The 22,890-nt window shown below is 40.5% G+C and overlaps 1 protein-coding gene across 3 annotated transcripts in view; it reads right to left on the bottom strand.

Annotated features, from left to right (window-relative positions):
- Positions 1–1,644: 1,644 nt before the first annotated feature.
- The window catches only part of RLF (RLF zinc finger), a 91,291-nt gene continuing 70,045 nt past the window's right edge, over positions 1,645–22,890 (bottom strand). For all 3 annotated transcript variants that reach the window (XM_035250967.2, XM_078331337.1, XM_035250968.3), the window contains 2 exons: positions 19,316–19,457; positions 1,645–6,765 (listed from right to left, as the gene is read on the bottom strand). In XM_035250967.2, coding sequence (XP_035106858.1) covers positions 2,113–6,765; positions 19,316–19,457 — 4,795 coding nt within the window. In that variant the 3' untranslated portion in view covers positions 1,645–2,112. The remainder of the gene's footprint in view (positions 6,766–19,315; positions 19,458–22,890) is intronic.

Raw genomic sequence — 22,890 nt, 5'->3', positions numbered from 1 at the left:
ACAGAGTTTTTTCTTTTTGAGATGGAATCTTGCTATGTTGCTCAGGCTGGAGTGCAGTGGCATGATCTCAGCTTAGTGCAACCTCTGCCTCCCGGGTTCAAGCAATTCTCCTGCCTCAGCCTCCTGAGTAGCTGGGATTACAGGCGTGCGCCACCATGCCTGGATAATTTTTGTTTTTTTTAGTAGAGACAGGGTTTCACCGTGTTGGTCAGGCTGGTCTCAAATTCCTGACCTCGTGATCTGGCTGCTTTAGCCTCCCAAAGTCATGGGATTACAGGCATAAGGCATTGTGCCTGGCCTCAACAGATTCTTACTCATTCAGATTTCTCAGAATCCTCTGTTACCTGCTGGGATCTGAGACAAGAAATGACTTGATTATAGCGGTGCTTTAGACTTGGGATGAGGTGGCAGAATGAAATTCCCGAAGAGCTGACAAACAAGAAAACAAGGTTTAAGGGCCAGGGAAAAAGTCTTGAAAACCTAACCACATGGATGAGAGAGAGAGGTTAGTTGTCTGAATCACTTCATTTCTAACTAATAAAAGTGGCTGAAAACTTCACAAGGAACAGCAAATAAAGCTGCTGTATTTATAAGAATCTATTGCTATCCTTGTCATTAGACACAGACGTCCTATGGTCCAATGAATTTCAACCAATCTAAAAACCAAACTCTCCTTGGCTTTCCATTCTCTTTGCAAATACTCATTTTTCCTCTATATACCTATCTCAACTGGTTGCATCAGTACCCAATCTTTTCCTTCACTTTCCAAGCCCACCCAGTCCTGCCTCCTTAAGTATCTCAATTTCATCTACTCTGCCCTCTGCTGCAATTGTCAGTACATAAACTCAGCAAGCTTGTCTCAGTTACTTCAAGTCTGTTTCCAATTTCAGCTCCTCAAATCAAGCAATCACTCCACAATTCAAGTGATATATGCCTACAGACTCAAGTCCAAACTTGTTAGTGTTCATGACTTAGTTCCTGCCTCTCTGTGTCACTCTCTTGCTTCCCTTTTATTGCCAGCATATCAAATTATTTGTAGTTTCCTAGAAACATGCCCTCTGAATTTGCTATGTCCTTCACTTTCTGATTGGCATGACTCTCCCTTCTACTTGGCCAACATCTGACACCCTCTGAGAGCTATCTTGACTCCCACAGCTACTCAATCTCACAATTTTCTTTCCACAAAACCAAAAATTTTAAGACAAAAAGGACCCTGTTCTGGGCTGGGCACAGTGGCTCATGCCTGTAGTCCCAGCACTTTGCGAGGCTGAGCTGGGTGGAACACCTGAAGTCAGGAGTTCGGGACCAGCCTGGCTTACATGGTGAAACCCTGTCTCTACTAAAAATACAAAGAATTAGCCAGGCGTGGTGGCACATTCCTGTAATCCCAGCTACTCGGGAGGCTGAGGCAGGAGAATCACTTGAATCCAGGAGACACAGGTTGCAGTGAGCAGAGATCACACCATTGTACTCCAGCCTCTGCAACAAGAGCAAAACTGTCTCAAAACAAACAAAAACATCTTGTTCTGAATGGTTTAGTTAATAATAAAAAAATTACTGGGATAAAATTCCAGAATTCCAGAAAATACAAGTGCAATTTCAGTTTACATGTGGCATGAAAACTCATTATGAGTAAACAACAAATGGGTGAAAAATCGTAATTTATTGAAACTCAACTCAAAAAATATAAGATGCTGTAGTGTACAATATATTACACAAAGCACCCTCAGGTGCACATTCAAGTCAAGTAAGAACTCCATATCCCTTTCCCTAGCCCTCCCACCCTGGGTCCTTAGTATTTGTTCCATATACAATCATGCACACTTAATTTGAAAAAGGAAGCCCCAGTATATTTTGATGTATTAATTAGCACCAAACAAGAGTACAGTTCCATTTCTTTTTTTAATAAACAAAAAAACCCAATCATTAAACCAACTGGAGAGCTAATGAACTCAGCCAATACTGCTGACATAGATATTATACATTCATGTAAAATACACAGCCTATTCTACCTAAACAATGGTGTGGCTGCTTCTCAGCCTTTGTTCGAGTTGGCAATTGTCCCCATGTTGCAGTGTTGGAGCCAGTCTGTTACTAAAACAAAATTGCTATTTAAGAACTTCCTACACAAAGCTCATCTGTCTTTTTTGTTGGAAATAAGTCTAAAATTGGTGTGGAAAACTTAGATCTTTCAAGAACCACCACTGGCCGAAGATAATGAAGCTGTTTTAAGGCAAGCTCTCCACAGTCTGTTAATGCTTTGTCCAATACGACCCTCAAGTTTTCCAAGGAAGGAACTGTTGTTGTTTCAGCTACTATTAAAGGTGGGACTGCAGTCAGATTCTCATGAATTGTAGAGTCACTAGAAGAATGAGGTATGTCAACTTCAGGTTCATTGTCACTCACCATATTATTTGCCACAACATTCCCTGTTAAATCATTACTGGGCTGTGAAGAATTACTTAAGTGCTCTGAAGGCTCCCAATCATCAAAATCATCATCTTTCTCTTCACTTTCCTGAATAAATTTCAGAAATGAAGATTCAAATCCCATAGGTTTGTAAGTCTTCAAATCAAATGACCGAGACTGTGAATGTTTCCTAAAATTCTCTTTTGGGATATGGGTTGGATTTTTTACAGTGTTTTCTTGCCCTGAACTATGCTGCCCAGTTTCTGATTCTTTGATCATTGGTAAAGGCAGCTGGAAACTTGTGAAATAAGTCCCACTTTCAGTCCCATTAGGATTAGGTACGGAATTTTCTATTTTACAAGGAATAAGAGGCTGAACTATATTACACTGTTCCAGAGAAGTGGTTTCTGAACTATGGTTACATTTCAAAGTTCCCCTGTAGAGCAAAGTATCTGCATCAAATACTGAGCTGCTTTCTATGCACCCTTTCTGACCTCCCTCCCTTTCACTGGAATGACAGGAATCAGTGTTCTGGAGGAGTGCACTACTGTCGCCTGGGGAATGGCTATGTTTCATGTGCTCTGTTTCACAGCTTCCATTTTCTTCTTTCTTTATACAGGGATCTGCTTCAGAAGGGGGTTCCTCCTTAATTTTGGTACCATACTTAACGCAAACAACAAGGTTCTCCATCTGTTGCTCTAAATAGGCACTACTCATCTGATGAGTGCGTTTGTAATGCCTCACAATGCTGCTCTCCAACTTCACCACAGATAAGCATCCTTGAACCATGCAGGGGTACTGTGTGTGCTCAGAGTGCTCCACACACATATGGAGGGCCTCAGCTCTGGTTTTAAAACTTATTGGAGCTTTCTTTTCTTTGATTAAGCCACATTTTTTAGCTTTAGCATTAAATGATCTCCTGGTAGTCTGATGTTCATGCCCCTGAGTGTGAGCTGTTTGACATACCTTTTCACTCCTTAATAGTCTCTCATTTGCTACTTTCTGGCTTCTAAACAAATCATCATAATAGTCTTTATGTCGATAATATACATGTTGCGAGTAATTACTGCGATGGGTGAAAATCTGGCCACAACCATTAAGATCACAATGAATTTCATAATCTGAATGTATTTCCCCTTCAATATTATGCTGTTCCATCAAGTGGTGCTTCAACTTGTTGAATGTATAAAAAACAGCAGGGCACTGAGGCTGATTACAAGAAAACCTTGCTGCAGATTCAGCTTCGGAAAGTACTTTAGGCTCTTCAATGTGGTCTAGGTTATGTGAGTCACTACAGTGCTTAGCAAGAGCTTTGGAACACAGGAAGCGTTTATTACATTCCTTATATTTGCAAGCAAATATCTTTTTACATTTGACAAGTTCCCTTTTGGTTCTTGCTTTGTCTTTCTCTAAACATAACTGTTCTTTGTTGTACTGATGTACAGTTCTGTAATGGCGAATTAAGCCTTTTAGATTGGTGAATGAGGAGTTGCAAGTTTTATGAATACAATGGAATGGTTTGTGGTATTTATTCAAAATATAACACAGATTTCCTTTAGCAACAGTTCGTCTGCTACCTCTGCCTTCTCTTCCTTCTTGTTCTTCTCTATGGCTGCCTATTGGTGATGAAATGTCAGATGTTTTACTTTCTGTTTCTTCACAAGATGATTCCAAATCTGTTTCTGAACTGCATTCATCCTTTTTAGAATGACAGTGTGGTTTCTCGGAGTTACTGTTGGGATCACCTCCAAGTTCTGCAGAACAGTCACCTTTCAACCTATCTACTGAACATGGGCCTTCATGATCACACTTTTCATTATCTAATAGTTTGTGAGTTGCTCTGTCACTGCCAATTTGATGTTTATTTTTATAATGAATCCTAAGGTGTGTTTTTCTTGTAAATGACCTTTGGCAAATATGACACTGAAATGGAGAATACCGATGTTGGAACATGGTTAACTGCAGGACTTTTTCTTTTGAATAATTATGCTTTTTAAGATAATGCATTAACAGAGCCTCTCTGGTCACAAATTCGTATTTGCATCCTTGAAGCTCACAGAAAAATGGCTTAGCCGCCAACTGTGCAAGGTACTGACTTGGCATATTTTCATCTTGATTCTGAAAATTCAGGTCTGAGATAGACGAAACTGATTGAAGAGACTTAGCACCACTGGACGGGTACCCCTGCAATGACCCTGAGAAAGATCCATGTGTTATTGAGTTTTTCAAGCTTAAATGTTTCAAGCGTAACAGAAGTTCCAACATGGTATCCTCTGTACATGGCCTTTTAGAAGCACAAATGGAGGATTCTGACGAATAACCCTGATGTTCTCGTTTACATTTAATGTGAATATTGTGATCCAGACCTTCATCTGGGGAGTCACTGTTTGTATCTGAGCTGGGTTTAGGTTCTGCATCCAACTTTTCAGTTGTCTGAGTATGTTCATTACCCAATGAGGGAAAGAGATCTTTCGTCTTTATCTTTTTGGGCTTTAAATGGTATGGATGAACCTTCCGCAGATGTTTCTGCATCCCTTTTGCATTTTTGTATGTGGAACCACAGCCATCAAATCCACAGGTAAACTTAGTCCCGTCAAAACAAACTGCCATATTGGAACATTTTTCTTTTAAACTGGAGGGCCCAAAGACTTTCTCGTTAGATAACAATATATCCTGCATGGTTTCAGAGTGATCTAGTGTGTCAATTAGCTCTTCATTCATTGAAGCTGAAGAGCTATGACTTAACTGATCACTAGAATTACTGTCACTGTTTTCTTTCAGGTTTTCTGCAGTTTCTGTATCTATTTGAGAATGAGCTGATTCTGCACAGAAAAGATCTTCAGGTAAATGTGATTTATCAGTTTGGTCAAGTAGATGGGGCTGATTAATACAATCTTGCTTTTCCCCTGTTGCAGACTCCTCAAGTTTCACTGATTTCTTTATGTCTCCACCATTTGAATTTTCAACATTATGCATTGAGAGGTGATTCTGGTATTCAATTTTGGAATAATAGAACTTTTTACAGCCAAGAAAGTTGCATGTGTAAGATGCATCCCTAAAGTGTTGTGCTTCATGGTGGTAAAGCTGTCCCAAGTCACTGAAAACAATATTACAGCCATTTAATTCACATTTATAACGCAGATCGTCATGCTTTTGTTTATGGTTAAGTAGTTCATTTACTGATCCAAACCTAGCATAGCAATCTATAGATACACACATATAAGGCTGAGGCCCACAATGCACTTGCTCGTGCTCTCGAAGGTGAAAAGCAGACATAAAATGTCGTCGGCAGTAAGTACACTTCTCTCTTCTATTTTTCATATCCAAATAGTGCTTGGCATTTTCATCATTATTTTGGTGTTCAGCTTTAAGATGTACACTTAAGTATTTAAACTGCTTAAACACACGGGAACAGTCTGTACCAGGACATGGATATAAATCTCTGTCTTGCAGGTGGCAATCTTCTAATTTGCTGAATGTGACATATTCATGAGACTCTCCTTTGGCTTGTTCATTCAATGAATGATTTTGCTCTGAGATTGCAGAGGGGCTCTTGGGACAAATACCCTTTTGAGAGCCTTTCAACAGTAATTTCTTTTTAGAGCGGTCCCTTCTGCTTGGTGGCATTTTAACATGTTCCATCACATGAGGAACAAACATTTCTTTTCTTTTAAATTTTTTAATACAAACTGGACAGGTATAAATTCCATCTTCCATATGCATCTTAGAATGATGAAGAATCCTAGCCTCTATACATTCCCGCTTACATAACAAACAGAAAAACTTATACTGAAGCCACCTCTGATATCTTTCAGAAGAACCAATGGGTTTTTTGTCTCTTTTCTCCTTATGCTGATCTGTCAAATCTCTTCTTCTATATTGTTTATCTTCTTTACCCTCATCATAGTCACTGAGAAATGACTCTAAAACATCTGTGTCATTAATGGACATTTCATAGCCACTTAAATCATCATCAGAATCTGAGGCTTCTTGTCCTAGGAGTTGGTGGCAGTGTCGTTTTAAAGTTTTCCAGTCCCAAAATTCAGGATCAAAAGGCCAGTGGGCTTTTAAAGCTAGTAAGAGCTCACATCGAAGAGAATTTGGAACAGGTGCATTTTCTTCATCAAATTTTTGATCTGGTTGCAAATACAGTTCTTCTAACATATTAAATCCATCCAAACTGGGTTCAATTAAGAATTCTGTAAGCTGACAGGCTCGTCTAACTTCTAAATCTTCTGGTAAAAGACAGGCAATTGTTTTACAAACTGATGCCTTCATTTCCTCATCTTCACTTGATCTGAGTTGAAGAGCTCTGACACACAGTAAAATTGACACCCCAAGACCAGCGTCTTGTGCCTGGAAGTAAAAGAGGATAAAAAAATTATTTTTTTGTATACAGAAAGATTATATAACTTTGACGGATAAGGAATTTTAGCTTCTAAAAACTTTTAGAGAGTTCCTAAATTTTATCCTAAGTCTTTCTTCATGCAAGTTACATTTACATTATTTCTTGTCTCAACATGCAAAGAACTGAATTAGATGCTACAACCATGAAAAATGTATATTTATTAGGCACTATGTATTAAGCAGTTCCTTACTCCCAAGGAATTTATCTGTACACTGAATGCATAAACAATAAACGCATGTTAATCCAAAGAAATTCAGGATAAATAAGGTCACTGGAGGATTCAAAACAGAATGATGCTGAGCAGAGGGGCAGGGTTTAAAAAGGCAGCAACAGGAAACACAGGTATATATGTGAGTCTAAGATTAAATTCAATTTAAGAAATTCTCTGTATCATGAACACTTGAATTTTTCAAAAATTCAAAGGTAAAATAAATGATCCTTTCCGTTTCCTCCTGAAATAATTTAGTAATTTATAGTCACAGTCACAGGTGTACTGAATCTCAACTTCCCAGGGGGAAAAAACAGAAATCAGAAAATCTTGCTATGGCAGCAGGTTCTCAGAAATTAGGTTAAAAATTAGGAAGACCTAGTCACATGTGATAAAAGCTTAGTGCATACAAGATAACTCTTTTATTTGAGAGGCTGAAATAAAATGCAAAAATGACATGAGCAAAGAAAAACAAGGTATGTCGGAGGGGCTTAAAATGAAGTCCGGTTCTGTTGTGAATGGCAGATATCCCACAATAGTAGTGGCCTCAGAGCAGAGATTTTAGAATCAGACTTTGACTGCCTTTGACCCCAGCTTCACAACAAGTGACAAATTCTCAACCTCTAAACTCAGTTTCCTTATTGGTAAAATGATAACAGTAATGGTAATATCAGATTTTCCTCCTAAGGTTATGAAGATGAAGTCATACAAAGTGATTACTACAACACTGGCATATTGTAAATATTCAACAGAATAGCATGTAAAATAATTGAGTAAATTCCATTGTTTAAATCAGTAAACAATTTGCCAGGCATTTAAATCTACACTGGGCATCATTCATACTAAATGCTGAGAACACAAAGAAATCACTGTCATGGATTTACAGAACCCAATCCTATAAGGTCACTATAGGCCTGGTGACCTGAAAGACACTTTTTTGCACACGTTATCCTCATTTTATAGACAAAAAACTCCCAACGCTCAGAAGGTTAAGTTGCCCAATGTCACCAGCTAGTGGGCAGAGGAGCAAGGACTTAAAAGCATTCAGGCCAGGCACGATGGCTCACACCTGTAATCCCAGCACTTTGGGAGGCGGAGGTGGGCAGGTCACTTGAGGTATGGAGTTTAAGACCAGCATGGCCAACATGGCAAAACCCCATCTCTAATAAAGATACAAAAAAATTAACCAGGCATGGTGATGTAGGCCTGAAGTCCCAGCTACTCGGGAGGCTGAGGCATGAGAATCCCCTGAACCTGGGAAGCAGAGGATACAGTGAGCTGAGATCATGTCCCTGCATACCAGCCTGGGCAACAGAGTGAGACTCTGTCTCAAAAAAACAAAAAGATATTTGGCCTGAAGAGTAAAAGAGATATGGACTGGTAGGTGGAAAGGGAGTGAGTACAGAAGAATCCCTTGCAAACTCAGACTCCAACTTTTTTTCCTTAAAACTAGTCAAGTACAATAGTGAGAAGGGGGAAAGAGTAGAACAGAGTTCAGTCTGTAACTGACTGTGAACAATCAATTGAGAGAACTCCTTATGTTTCAGAAGAGCTGAGACCCTGGCTTTTTGAAAGAGACACATTACCTAGCCTATATAAGCTAGGATGTGATTCTGTTGTGAATGGAAGATAATGCCACAATAGTAGTGGCCTAAAGAATATAAAATTTCTCCCTCTTTCATTTGGAATGTAGTCCAGGTAAACAGCCCACATTGCTTTAGTGGCTCCATAGGACTAGATCATGGATCTCTTGATTTATTAGGATGATGTGATGTAAGCTTATTATTTGTAAGTAAGAGCAGAGAGGACTTGGGGAAAGTCAGCTAAATTTTAAAATAATTCACAGGCTCTCAACAAGTTAACTCCTTTTGGAAGACTGTGAGGTGAACAGCAAAGAATGGCCATTCTTTCTTAAACAGTCTAATCTGGTTGGGATGGTAACATTTGAAAAATCACTGACAACACTTTTCTTTTTCTTTTTTTTGAGACAGAGTCTTGCTCTGTTGCCCAAGCTGGAGTGCAGTGGTGCGATCTCAGCTCATTGCAATCTGACTCCCAGGTTCAAGTGATTCTCCTGCCTCAGCCTCCCGAGTAGCTGGAATTACAGGTGCATGTCACCATGCCTAGCTATTTTTTGTATTATTAGTAGAGATGGGATTTCACTATGTAGGTCAGGCGGGTCTTGAACTCCTGACCTCGTGATCTGCCCTCCCTGGCCTCCCAAAGTGCTGGGATTATAGGTGTGAGCCACCACACCTGGCCCTAACAACATTTTTCAAAGAAAAGTAACCAGAAATACCATTATATATTCTGAACAGAGGTATCAAAAAGTTACTGAAAGGAATAGGGAATACATTTGAATCAGGATGGAATGTGGAGTTGAATTTTGAAGAAACTGGTGGGTCTTAAACTAGGAAGGTGAGGGATCAAGAGTGACTTGGCATACTGTTGCAAGTGCGCATAGGACATAGCCCAGTCATTTAAACTTTGCTTTTTTTTTTTTTTTTAAGATGGGATTTAACCACGTTGGTAGGGCTGGTCTTAACTCCCGACCTGAGGTGATCCACCCGCTTTGGCCTCCAAAGTGCTTGGATTACAGGTGTGAGCCACCACGCCCCACCAAGCTTAGCTTTTTTTTTTTTTTGAGTCTCCCTCTGTTGCCCAGGCTGCAGTACAGTGGCATGATCTCAGCTCATTGTAGCCTCTGCTTCCCAGGTTCAAGCAGACAGGTGCGACAGCTTACACCTATATTCTCAGCACTTTGGAAGGCTGAGGTGGGAGAAATGCTTCAGGACAGGAGTTGAGAACCAGTTTGGGTAACAACACAAGACCCTGTATCTACTCCTGCTCCCAGCAAAAAGAGACTATAGGCACACCCCTATAGTCTCAGCTACTCTGGAGGCTGAGGCAGGCAGATTGCTTGAGCCAAGGAGTTTGATGTTGTAATGAGCTATTATCACACCACTGCACTACAGCCTAGGTGACAGAGCAAGACCTGCCTCAACCAAAAACCGAAAACTAAAGTCAGAGATGGAGGATGTCAGATTTCAAGCATCAATCTGTTGCACTCTTGCTGCTTGAAAATACAGGCAACAGGCCAGACACAGTGGCTCACGCCTATAATCCCAGTACTTTGGGAGAGGCCAAGGTGGGTGGATCACGAGGTCAAGAGATCGAGATCATCCTGGCCAACATGGTGAAACCCTGTCTCTACTAAAAATACAAAAATTAGCTGGGTGTGGTGCCGCATGCCTATAGTCCCATCTACTCAGGAGGCTGAGGCAGGATAATTGCTCAAACCCAGGAGGCGGTGGTTGCAGTAAGCCAAGATCATGCCACTACACTCCAGCCTGGTGACAGAGTGAGACTCCGCCTCAAAAAAGAAAAAAGAAAAAGAAAGAAAATAGAGGCAACAACTGAATGCAGCTTCTAGGACTTGAGAACAGACCCTGGCTGACAGCCAGCCAGAAAACAGAAACCTTAGTGCTACAACCACAGGAACTACAACCACAGTAAGAATGAACTTTGAAGTGGATTTTTCACAGAGCGGCTGATTAGAACTTAGCCTGGTCAACTACATTTTAACCAATATGACAATCTTAAAAGAGAACCCTGCCACATTATGTTGGATTTCTGATACAAAACTGAACTGATAAAAATGGACATTGTTTTAGGTATTAAGTTTGTTATAACATCATTCAGCAATAGAAAATTAATACCTTTATTAAAGATTTAAGGAAAACAAAATGTTTTAAAGGCCAATTATAAAGCAATTTTTTTAAACAGGCAAGTTCTACAGTTACCCTGAAATGTTTTTTTCTTTGTTTTTTAAGACAAAGTCTCACTCTGTTGCCTAGGCTGGAGTGCAGTGGTGCAGTCTCGGCTCACTACAACCTCCACCTCTTTGGTTCAAGCGATTCTCCTGCCTCAGCCTTCCAAGTAGCTCAGATACAGGAGCCTGCCACCACACCTGGCTAATTTTTGTATTTTTAGTAAAGACAGGGTTTCACCATGTTGGCCAGGCTGGTCTCAAACTTCTGACCTCAAGTGATCGACCTGCCTTGGCCTCCCAAAGTGTTGGGATTACAGGCTTGAGCCACTGGGCCCGGCCTTTAAAAATGTTCTTAATGTGACAGGAGACACAACTTCATTCACAGTAATTAGAAATTATCACCTAACTTGTTTGGCTATCAATTTGTTTCTGATTAATTATTTTACCTTTGTCTTCAATGAAGACTAGATCAATGTATTTAAAATAAAAATATAAAATATGGAAGATTACAAAAGGGGGGACAGTGGGAATATTAAAGACAAAACTGTGCCTTAGTGACTTTAGTATAAACAATCTTTGAATGTTCTCAACCCACAAAACATAACCATGAGCCATTAATAGATATGGGCATATTGAGGGACTGTATTAAAGAAACTTCTCTTCCCGATCTGCTAGAGGAGGGGTTTCATATGCAGGAATTTCCTGGCTCCCTGCCTCAGGTGGCTAGGGTTCTTTGAAAGTCCACCTCCTCCCCAGAGCCAGATAAAATTCACTGTTCTTCCCCCCCCACCCCCCCACCCCCACAGGAAAAGCCAGGTGGGGCTCTTTGGTCTCAAATTCTCCACAGAAAGCTCTGGGAGGAGGGGGCTCTGTAACTCAGGGTTGTATAACAAGTAGCCAATCTGGTATCAGAGGAAGTTTGAAAGAACTCCTCTCATTGGACAAGAACATGAATGGGGAGGGAATAACTCAAGGGTTAAAACTTCAGCTGCTCCTATCTGAACGGATTTCCCGCTCTGGTTTCCCCTCATGCAACACCTTGAGAGCTGTTTTCTTTCCCCATTCTTTGTGGTTAGACAGGCCAAGAATCTAAGATCTGTGTATTCTCCCAGTAACAATATGGAAAGCTCAGTCATGAGCAGATGCTAAAAACACAGTAGGGCATAGCATAAGACTCATCCCAAACCCTTATATGACTGAACTCAAAGAACAGGGTTTTTCATTTTATTTATATTTTTAATTTTTATTTTTAAAGAGACAGGGTGTCTCTCTGTTGTCTAGGCTGGAGTACAGTGGCAAGATCACAGCTCACTGTAACTTTGAACTCCCAGGCTAAATAAAGTGAACCTCCCACCTCAGCCTCCTGAATAGCTAGGTGTGCTACCACATGATTAAAAATATTTTTTTTAAATAGAAATGGCCTCTCACTATGTTGCCCAGGCTGGTCTTGAGCTTCTGGCCTCAAGTGATGCTTATACCTCGGCCTCCCAAAACACTGGGATTACAAGTGTTAGCCATTGCACCTGGCCAAAGAACAATGCTTTATATATGGTACTTCACTGCATTTTAGGAAACACACATTGCCTAAAAATATCTAACTTGATTTATATTTGTTTGTACAGAAGTTCACAACTTGTATACAGCTGATTCTGGAACTGTTCTATTACTCCAAAACCTAGAAAAGGTGCCACTCTACCCATATGGAGATAATAAAAACAATTATATTTTCGTAATTTTAATTATTATGCTAATTAGCAAACATGTAAACATGCCTATAAAAAATATGAATATTGTTCTAAGAAAAGTAGATACAGGGCAGTTACCAGCCAAGAAACACAATCTTCCTTTCTCCAGGGGAGACAGTCTATATTCAAATCACTACTTTCCATTAAGAAAAACTGAATTTTGGAGAAGATCCAAGATGGCCAATTAGGAGCAGCTCAGGATTGCAGCTCCCAGTGAAAGCACAGAGGGTGAGTGGGTGCTGCATTTCCAGATGGATTTTTATTGCCCACAGACCAGGAGATTTCCAGGTGGAAGAGTCCTACGGGTTGCCAGTGTGGCTGTTTTGCTGGCGCCCTGGCGTCGTGATTCTCCATACAAAATACACTGATGTGGGTGCCCTTTTAGCTGGCGATTGGAGCTCCAAGAAGGCAGAGTCGCCCATTCATCTGATTTAAATTGGGGACTGAAACAGGGAGCCAGGCCAGGAGATTCTCGGGCAAAAAAGCGCCACAAATCTCAGCTCTGCTGTTTCAGCTGGCGCAGTGGGTCGCCGCATGGGAAATCACACAGATCCTGGCACCTTTTCAACAGGTGACTGGAACACCTGGGAGAGAATCGACCATTTAACCAAAAAAAACAAAAAAAAACAGCAATTGGAAATGCTCTGGGTTGAGAGTTTCACAGCGAGCACAGGTGAACCCAGGACAGTCCAGCTCTGTCGGGACAGGGCGTTCGCCATTACTGAGGCACTCCACCCCTATGGAGGTAGTCTGCCATTGCCAAGGCAACCTACCATTACAGAGAGTCCACCATTACAGAGGTTGGCCACCATTACTTAGGCAGTTCTAACTATACCAATATAAAGAGGACTGCAGGGAATTTCACATGGCAGCTGGGCGGAGCTCACAGCAGCTCAGCAAGGCCTCTGCAGGCCGACAGTGACTAGGCTGCCTCCTTGCTGGGCAGGGCAGCCCTGAAAAAAAGGCAGCAGCACAACTGAAACTCATAAATAAAGCCCTAACTCCCCAGGACAGAACACCTGGGGGAAAAAGGGGTTTATGAGTTCTGCTGCAGCAGACTTAAACGTACCTGCCCAGCAGCTCTGCATGAACAATGGAGCTCACAGCTCAGCACTTGAGCTCCTACAAAGGACAGACTGTCTCCTCAAGCAGCTCCCTGACCCCCGTATATCCAAAGAGTCACCTCATAAAAGAGAGATCAAACTGACATTTGGCAGGTATCCTTCAGGGACAAAGATAGCAGAAGAAGAAACTGAGAGCAACCCTTACTGTTCTGAAGCTGCTGCAGGTGATCCCCAGGAAAGCAGGGCCTGGAGTGGACCTCAGCAGTCCTACAGCAGAGGGGCCAGACTGTTAGAAGGAAAACTAAGAAACAGAAATAACTTCATCATCAACAATCTGGACGTCCACTCAGAGACCCAATCTGAAAATCCACAACTACACAGACAACAGGTAGATAAATCCACAAAGATGGGAAGAAACCAGCGCAAAAAGGAGGAAAACACCTGAAACCAGAACACCTCTCCTCCTATAAGGGATCACAACTCCTCACCAGCAAGGGAACAAGGCTGGATGGAGAATGAGTGTGATGAAAAGACAGAATCAGGCTTCAGAAGATGGGTAATAAGAAACTTCTGTGAGCTAAAAGAACATATTCTAACCCAATGCAAAGAAACTAAGAACCTTGAAAAAAGATTTGATGAAATGCTAACGAGAATGGACAACTTAGAGAGGAATATAAGTCAATTGATGGAGCTGAAAAACACAACATGAGAACTTCATGAAGTATGCACAAGTTTCGACAGCTGAATTGACCAAGCAGAAGAAAGGAGATCAAAGGTCAAAGATCAACTCAATGAAATAAAACGAGAAGGCAAGATTAGAGACCAAAGGCTAAAAAGAAATAAACAAAGTCTCCAAGAAATATGGGACTATGTGAAAAGACCTAATCTACGTTTGATAGGTATAGCTGAATGTGACGAAGAGAATGAATACAAGCTGGAAAATACTCTTCAGGATATTATCCAGGAAAACTTTCCCAACCAGCAAGGCAGGCCAATATTCAAATCCAGGAAATACAGAGAACACCACAAATATGTTCCTCAAGAAGAGCAACCCCAAGGCACATAATTGTCAGATTCACCAGGGTTTAAATGAAGGAGAAAATGCTAAGGGAAGCCAGAGAGAAAGGTCCGGTTACCCACAAAGAGAAGCCCATCAGACTCACAGCAGATCTCTCAGTAGAAACCCTACAAGCCAGAAGAGAGTGGGGGCCAATATCCTTAAAGAAAAGAACTTTCAACCCAGAATTTCATATCCAGCCAAACTAAGCTTCATAAGTGAAGGAAAAATAGAATCCGTTGCGAACAAGCACGTACTCAGAGATTTCATCACCACCAGGCCTGCTTTACAAGAGCTCCTGAAAGAGGCACTACACATACAAAGGAACAACCAGTACCAGCCACTCCAAAAACATACCAAATGGTAAAGAGCATCAACACAATGAAGAATCTGCATCAACTAACGGGCAAAACAGCCAGCTAGAATCAAAATGGCAGTATCAAATTCACACATAACAATATTAACCATAAATGTAAATGGACTAAATACCCCAATCAAAAGACACAGACGGGCAAACTGGATAAAAAGCCAGAACCCATTGGTGTGCTATATCCAGGAAACCCATCTCACATGCAAGGATACACAAGGGTTCAAAATAAATGGATGGAGGAAGATTTACCAAGCAAATGGAGAGCAAAAAAAAGCAGGAGTTGCAATTCTCCTCTCTGATAAAATAGACTTTAACAAAGATCAAAAGAGACAAAGAAGGACATTACATAATGGTAAAAGGATCAATGCAACAAGAAGAGCTAATGATCCTAAATATATATGCACCCATTACAGGAGCACCCAGATACATAAGGCAAGTTCTTAATGACTTACAAAGACACGTCAACTCCCACACAATAATAGTGGGAGACTTTAACTCCCCATTGTCAATATTAGACAGATCAACCAGACAGAAAATTAACAAGGATATCCAGGATTTGAACTCAGACCTGGAACAAGCAAACCTAATAGACATTTATAGAACTCTCCACCCCAAATCCACAGAATATATTCTTCTCAGCACCACATCACACCTACTCTAAAATTGACCACATAATTGGAAGTAAATCACTCCTCAGCAAATGCAAAAGAACAGAAATCATAACAGTCTCTCAGACCACAGTGCAATCAAGTTAGAACTCAGAATTCAGAAACTAACTCAGAACTGCACAGCTTCATGGAAACTGAACAACTGGCTCTTGAATGTTCACTGGATAAACGATGAAATGAAGGCAGAAATAAAGATGTTCGAGAACGAAGGCACAACATACCAGAATCTCTAGGACACATTTAAAGCAGTCTCTAGAGGAAAATATATAGCAATAGTGCCCACATGAGAAGCAAGGAGAGATCTAAAATTGACACCCTATCGTCGAAATTGAAAGAGCTAGAGGAGCAAGATCAAAAAAACTCAAAACCTAGCAGAAGACTAGTTCAGAGCAGAACTGAAGGAGATAGAGACACAAAAAACCCTTCAAAAAAAAAAAAATCAATAAATCCAGGAGCTGGTTTTTCGAAAAGATCAACAAAATAGACAGACCACTAGCCAGATTAATAAAAAAGAAAAGAGAGAATAACCAAATAGATGCAATAAAAAACGATAAAGGGGATATCACCACAGATTCCACAGAAATTCAAACCATCATCAGAGATTATTACAAACAACTGTATGCACATAAACTAGTAAACCTGGAAGAAATGGATTAATTCCTGGACACTTGCCTCCTCCCAAGCCTAACCCAGGAAGAAGTCGAAACCCTGAATAGACCAATAACAAGGTCTGAAGTTGAGGCAGCAATTAAGAGCCCAAAAAAAAAGCCCAGGTCCAGACGGGTTCACAGCCGAATTCTACCAGACATATCAAGAGGAGCTGGTACATTCCTTCTGAAACTATTCCAAATAATCCAAAAAGAGGGAATCCTTCCCAAATCATTTTATGAGACCAATATTATCCTGATACCAAAACCTGGCAGAGACCCAACAAGAAAAGAAAACTTCAGGCCAATATCCACGATGAACATAGATGCAAAAATCTTCAATAAAATACTGGCAAGCTGATTGCAACAGCACATCAAAATGCTTATCCATCCTGATCAAGCAGGATTCATCCTCGGGATGCAAGGTTGGTTCAACATACACAAGTCTATAAACGTAATTTACCACATAAACAGATGCAAAGACAAAAACCACATGATTATCTCAATTGATGCAGAGAAGGCCTTTGACAAAATTCAACAGCCCTTTATACTAAAAACCCTCAATAAACTAGGTATTGATGGAACATATCTCAAAATAATAAAAGGTATTTATGACAAACCAACAGCCAATATCATACTGAATGGGCAAAAACTGGAAGCATTCCCTTTGAAATCTGGCACTAGACAAGGATGCCCTCTCTCACCACTCTTATTCAATATAGCATTGGAAGTTCTAGCCAAAGCAATCAGGCAAGAAAAAGAAATAAAGGGTATTCAAACAGGAAAGAAGGAAGTCAAATTGTCTTTATTTGCAGACGACATGACTGTATATCTAGAAGACCCCACTGTCTCAGCCCAAAATCTCCTAAAACTGACAAGCAACTTCAGCAAAGTCTCAGGATACAAAATCAATGTGCAAAAATCACAAGCATTCCTATACACCAATAACAGACTTAAAGAGAGCCAAATCAAGAACGAACTGCCATTCACAATTGCTACAGAGAATAAAATACCTAGGAATACAACTAACAAGGAATGTAAAGGACCTCTTCAAGGAGAACTACAAACCACTGCTCAACGAAATAAGAGAGGACACAAAAAGATGGAGAAACATTCCATGTGAAAATAACCATACTGCCCAAAGTAATTTACAGATTCAACGCTATCCCCATCAAGCTACCAATGACCTTCTTCACAGAACTGGAAAAAATCACCTTAAACTTCATATGGAACCAAAAGACAGCCTGCATAGCCAAGTCAATTCTAAGCAAAAAGAACAAAGTGGGAGGCATCACACTACCGGACTTCAAACTATACTATGAGGCTAATCAAAACAGCATGGTACTGGTACCAAAACAGAGATATAGACCAATGGAACAGAACAGGGGCATCGGAGGCAACACAACATATCTACAACCATCCGATCTTTGACAGACCTGACAAAAACAAGCAATGGGGAAAGGATTCCCTGTTTAATAAATGGTGTTGGGAAAACTGGCTAGCCATGTGCAGAAAGCAGAAATTGGACCCCTTCCTGACACCTTACACTAAAATTAACTCCAGATGGATTAAAGACTTAAACATAAGACCTAACACCATAAAAACCCTAGAAGGAAATCTAGGTAAACCCATTCAGGACATAGGAGTAGGCAAGGACTTCATGACCAAAACACCAAAAGCATTGGCAACAAAAGCCAAAATAGACAAATGGGACCTAATCAAACTCCACAGCTTCTTTACAGCAAAAGAAACAGTCATTAGAGTGAATCAGCAACCAACAGAATGGGAAAAAGTTTTTGCAGTTTACCCATCTGACAAAGGGCTGATATCCAGAATTTACAAAGAACTAAAACAGATTTATAAGAAAAAAACAAACAAGCCCATTCAAAAGTGGGCGAAGGATAGGAACAGACACTTTACAAAAGAAGACATACATGAGGCCAACAAACATATGAAAAAATGCTCATCATCACTGGTCATTAGAGAAATGCAAATCAAAACTACATTGAGATACCATCTCACACCAGTTAGAATGGTGATCATTAAAATGAGTAACAACAGCAAAACTCCGTCTCAAAAAAAAAAAAAAAAATCTGGAGACAGCAGATGCTGGAGAGGATATGGAGAAATAGGAACACTTTTACACTGTTGGTGGGAGTGTAAATTAGTTCAACCATTGTAGAAGACAGCGTGACGATTCCTCAAGGACCTACAAATAGAAATTCCATTTGACCTAGGAATCCCATTATTGGGTATATATCCAAAGGATTATAAATTGTTCTACTATAAGGACACATGCACACGAATGCTCGTTGTGGCACAGCTTACAACAGCAAAGACCTGGAACCAACCCAAATGCCCATTGATGATAGACTGGACAGGGAAAATGTGGCACATATACACCATGGAATATTATGCAGCCATCAAAAACGAGGAGTTCTTGTCCTTTGTAGGGACATGGATCAATCTGGAAACCATCATTCTCTGCAAACTGACACAAGAACAGTAAATCAAACACCGCATATTCTCACTCATAGGCGGGTGATAAACAATGAGAACACATGGATACAGGGAGGGGAGCACTACATACTGGGGTCTGTTGTGGGGAAATAGGGGAAGGACAGCGGTGGGGTGGGGAGTTGGGGAGAGATAGCATGGGGAGAAATGCCAGATATAAGTAAAGGGAAGGAAGGCAGCAAATCACACTGCCACCTGTGTACCCATGCAACAATCTTGCATGTTCTTGGCATGTACCCCAAAACCTAAAATGCAATTAAAAAAAAAAAAGAAAAACTGAATTTCTAGGAAGTCAATCTGGAGAAACAATCAGTTGTGATCAATTGCATTAATATTATTAAAACCCATTATTTCTTATCTTTCTTTATCTATAAGGAATTTCCTGAGAAGTTATCTTCCCATTCATCTTTTCTCCAGCTACAGTAAGCAGAGAAGGCAAAAAGTACTCACTTCAGTTTGTATAACTCTAATGAGACAAAATAAATGCTGCTGCGTTTTAGCTATGACACCAAACTGACGACAGCGCTCCAAAAAAGTATCTAAAGAAGGGTCAATTCTTCTTTGCAGTTTACTCCAAAAGAGAGTCAGTTCCCTATAAAAAAAAGAGATCAAGGTAAAACATTTAAAGTAACTGGTATTTGCTGCCCGGCCCCCGGCAACCCAATTTTTTGATTTGTAGAAAGTTGACAGTAGAGAAAACAAAACTAGATAAAAAGCAGTCTATATTCACCACTGCTACCTCCCAAACTGGTAAAATTGTTAAGTATCCTCCATAACAATTCCCTGACTTGTACCTTTTTGTTTGGGGGAAAAATAAAACCAAAACACTACTTCCTTTGGAGTGACATTTTAAAAAACTTATTTAGATCCCATGTTGTTCTAAAAGGTTTTATCCTTCACACTGGTGATTATTATACTGATTGAATTAAATCCTGTCCTAATGGGCAGAGATAATCAGACATCGCTATACTACCAACGAATATATATATGCAACATATAGATATTCTAATGGCACACTTCTATACAGTGATCCTAAGGGCCCTTTCAAGATCTAAAATGTCAGGATGCTACTTAAGGGTTGCAGTTTGGAATGTTTAAATACTCCCAGTGAAGTAAGTAAAATGGCACTTTTGGAAATGGCTAAAATACAGGAATCTCACAAAGATTCATTATGAAAACAGAAGAAAAGCTTGAAAAGAATAAATTAAACAAAAACATTTAATGGGAAAAACACTCAAGCAAAAAAGCATTAAAAACTCAAAAATGCCAAGGATAGAAATGCTAAAAAGAATGAAAAATGTGACTGCAAGGACAGCTAACAGCAAAACTAAGAACAAGGCTATCACTTCTAATAGTAAAACTAAAAAGAGGCTGGGCGCAGGTGCTCAAGCCTGTAATCCTAGTACTTTGGGAGGCCAAGATGGGCAGATCACTTGAGGTCAGGAGTTCGAAACCAGCCTGGCCAGCATGGTGAAACCTCGTCTCTACTAAAAATACAAAAATTAGCTGAATGTGGTGTTGGACACCTATAATCCCAGCTACTTGGGAGGCTGAGACAGGAGAATCGCTTGAACATGGGAGGTGGAGGTTGCAGTGAGCCGAGATCGTGCCAGTACACTCCAGGCTGGGTGACAGAGCAAGACTCCATCTCAAAAAACAAAAACAAAAACCAAAAAAACAAAAGAATGCTATCACTTAAAAAATGTGGCTCTTTTAAGTAAATCAATTGATATTGATTAAACAATTTTCATTTAAAAAGTCTGTATTGTTTTCATAAACCAATTTAAGAACACTGATATCCTATATTGCTATTAACACAGACTATCTCACAGAAAGTTGGCTACGAATCCAATGCTTAAAAAATGAAATTATGTAGTTTAAAGTAAATATATTTAACAGAATTTATTTTCTTATATTTTTAAGAGGTAACTGGGGCTCTTGTAAGGTGAAATTTTTAAGTAGTTATAAAACTTGCTTCAAAGATTGAAATGAATATATGGTGTCTCAAAAGATAAATGATTGGCCAGGCAGGGTGGCTCATGCCTGTAATCCACGCACTTTGGGAGGCCGAGGTGGTCAAATCACAAGGTCAGAAGTTCGAGACCAACCTGACCAACATAGTGGAACTCCGTCTCTACTAAAAATACAAAAATTAGCTCGGCATGGTGGCACATGCCTGTAATTCCAGTTACTCAGGAGGCTCAGGCAGGAGAATTGCTTGAACCCAGGAGGTGGAGGTGGCAGATCTCACCATGGCACTCCAGCCTGGGTGACAGAGTAAGACTCCGTCTCGAAAAACAAATAAACTACTTCAGGGACCTTAATTCTCAACCTACCTTTTACCACTTTAACGAATTTGCCTAACTTTGTTGCCAGGCTGGAGTGTAGTGGCAAAATCAAAGCCTTAACTCCTGGGCTCAAGTGATTGTCCCACCTCAGCCTCCCAAGTGTCTGGGATTATAGGCATGTGCCTCTGTGCCCTGCTTTAGTTGATAAATTTCATTTTATTTTATTTGAGAGAACATAATACTGTCACCCAGGCTGGAGTATACTGGTGAGATCTCAGCTTAGTGCAGCCTTAAACTCCTGGGCTCAAGTGACTCTCCTGTCTTAGTCTCCTGAGTAGCTGGGACTACAGGTGTGCCACCAAGACTGGCTAAGCTTTTCCTGTTTGGTTGGTCTTAGGGTCTCACTGTGTTGCTCAGGCTGGTCATCAACTCCTAGCCTTAGGTAATCCTCTGCTGAGGTTATAGACATGAGCCACCATGCCCAACCCTTCAGTAAAATTTAGATAGTTGACTTCCTTTATTCTTTTATCTTTATAATCAGGATTTACTGGCTTTGATAATTTTTGTTCTGTTCAAATAGGACAGATTTTGCATACATATGACAGATACATAAGTTTTTATTACTTAAGATGCTCAAATCTGAATAAAGCAATTTTGTGTTTAAAATGAACATACAATTGTTTATGGGCCAGGTGTGAAAAAAGCACCTAGCTTTTCACCTGGCTGGGGGCAATTTTCACAGCTGGCCTATCTCAATTTTCACTTCTTATAGTTAGGAAAGTAGCACTAGCCAAATAAAGACAACTATTCAAAGACATTTTAAATTAATTGTACTTGTTATAGGTCGAATTTGCCATCATATTAAGCTTTCATCATTTTTTTTTTTTCCCGAGACAATCTCGCTCTGTCACCCAGGCTGAGGTGCAGTGGCACGATCTCCACCTGCCTCGGCCTCCCAAAGTGCTGGGATTACAGGCATGAACCACTTCATCTGACTTTTGTTTTGTTTTTTTTGTTTTAGACAGAGTCTCATCCTGTTGCGCAGGCTTAAGTGTAGTGGCATGATCTCGGCTCACTGCAACCTCCACCTCCCAGGTTCAAGCAATTCTCCTGTCTCAGCCTCCTCAGTAGCTGGGGACTACAGATGCATCCCACCATGCCCAGCTAATTTTTGTAATTTTAGTAGAGATGTGGTTTCACTATGTTGTCCAGGCTGGTCTTGAACTCCTGATCTCAAGAGATTCACCCACCTCAGCCTCCCAGAGTACTGGGATTATAGGCTCAAATAATTTTTTTGAGATGGAATCTTGCTCTGTCACCCAGGCTGGAGTGCAGTGGTGCAATCTTGGCTCACTGCAACCTCTGTTGCCTGGGTTCAAGCAATTCTCCTGCCTCAGCCTGTAATCCCAGAGTAGTTGGGATTACAGGCATGTGCCACCATGCCTGGCTAATTTTTGTATTTTTAGTAGAGACAGGGTTTCAGCATCGTGGGCAGGCTGGTCTTCAACTCCTGACCTCGTGATCCACCTGCCTCTGGCCTCCCAAAGTGCTGGGATTACAGGCATGAACCACCGTGCCTGGTCACCCAAATAATTTTTAAAACAGTAAGTCAGAATGTCTAGGACTTGGTTTATTCCAAATTAAGTATTTCAGGCTCCAAGTATCTTAACTCCAAATAAGCATGATCAAAAACTGGCATATTATGATGTATTTTGTTAAAATATTTGCATGGTTATA

This window comes from Callithrix jacchus, chromosome 7, assembly GCF_049354715.1.
Source record: "Callithrix jacchus isolate 240 chromosome 7, calJac240_pri, whole genome shotgun sequence".
Taxonomy (NCBI): domain Eukaryota; kingdom Metazoa; phylum Chordata; class Mammalia; order Primates; family Cebidae; genus Callithrix; species Callithrix jacchus.
Note: the sequence above shows the minus strand (reverse complement) of the source record. Positions and strands in the feature narration are given on the sequence as shown.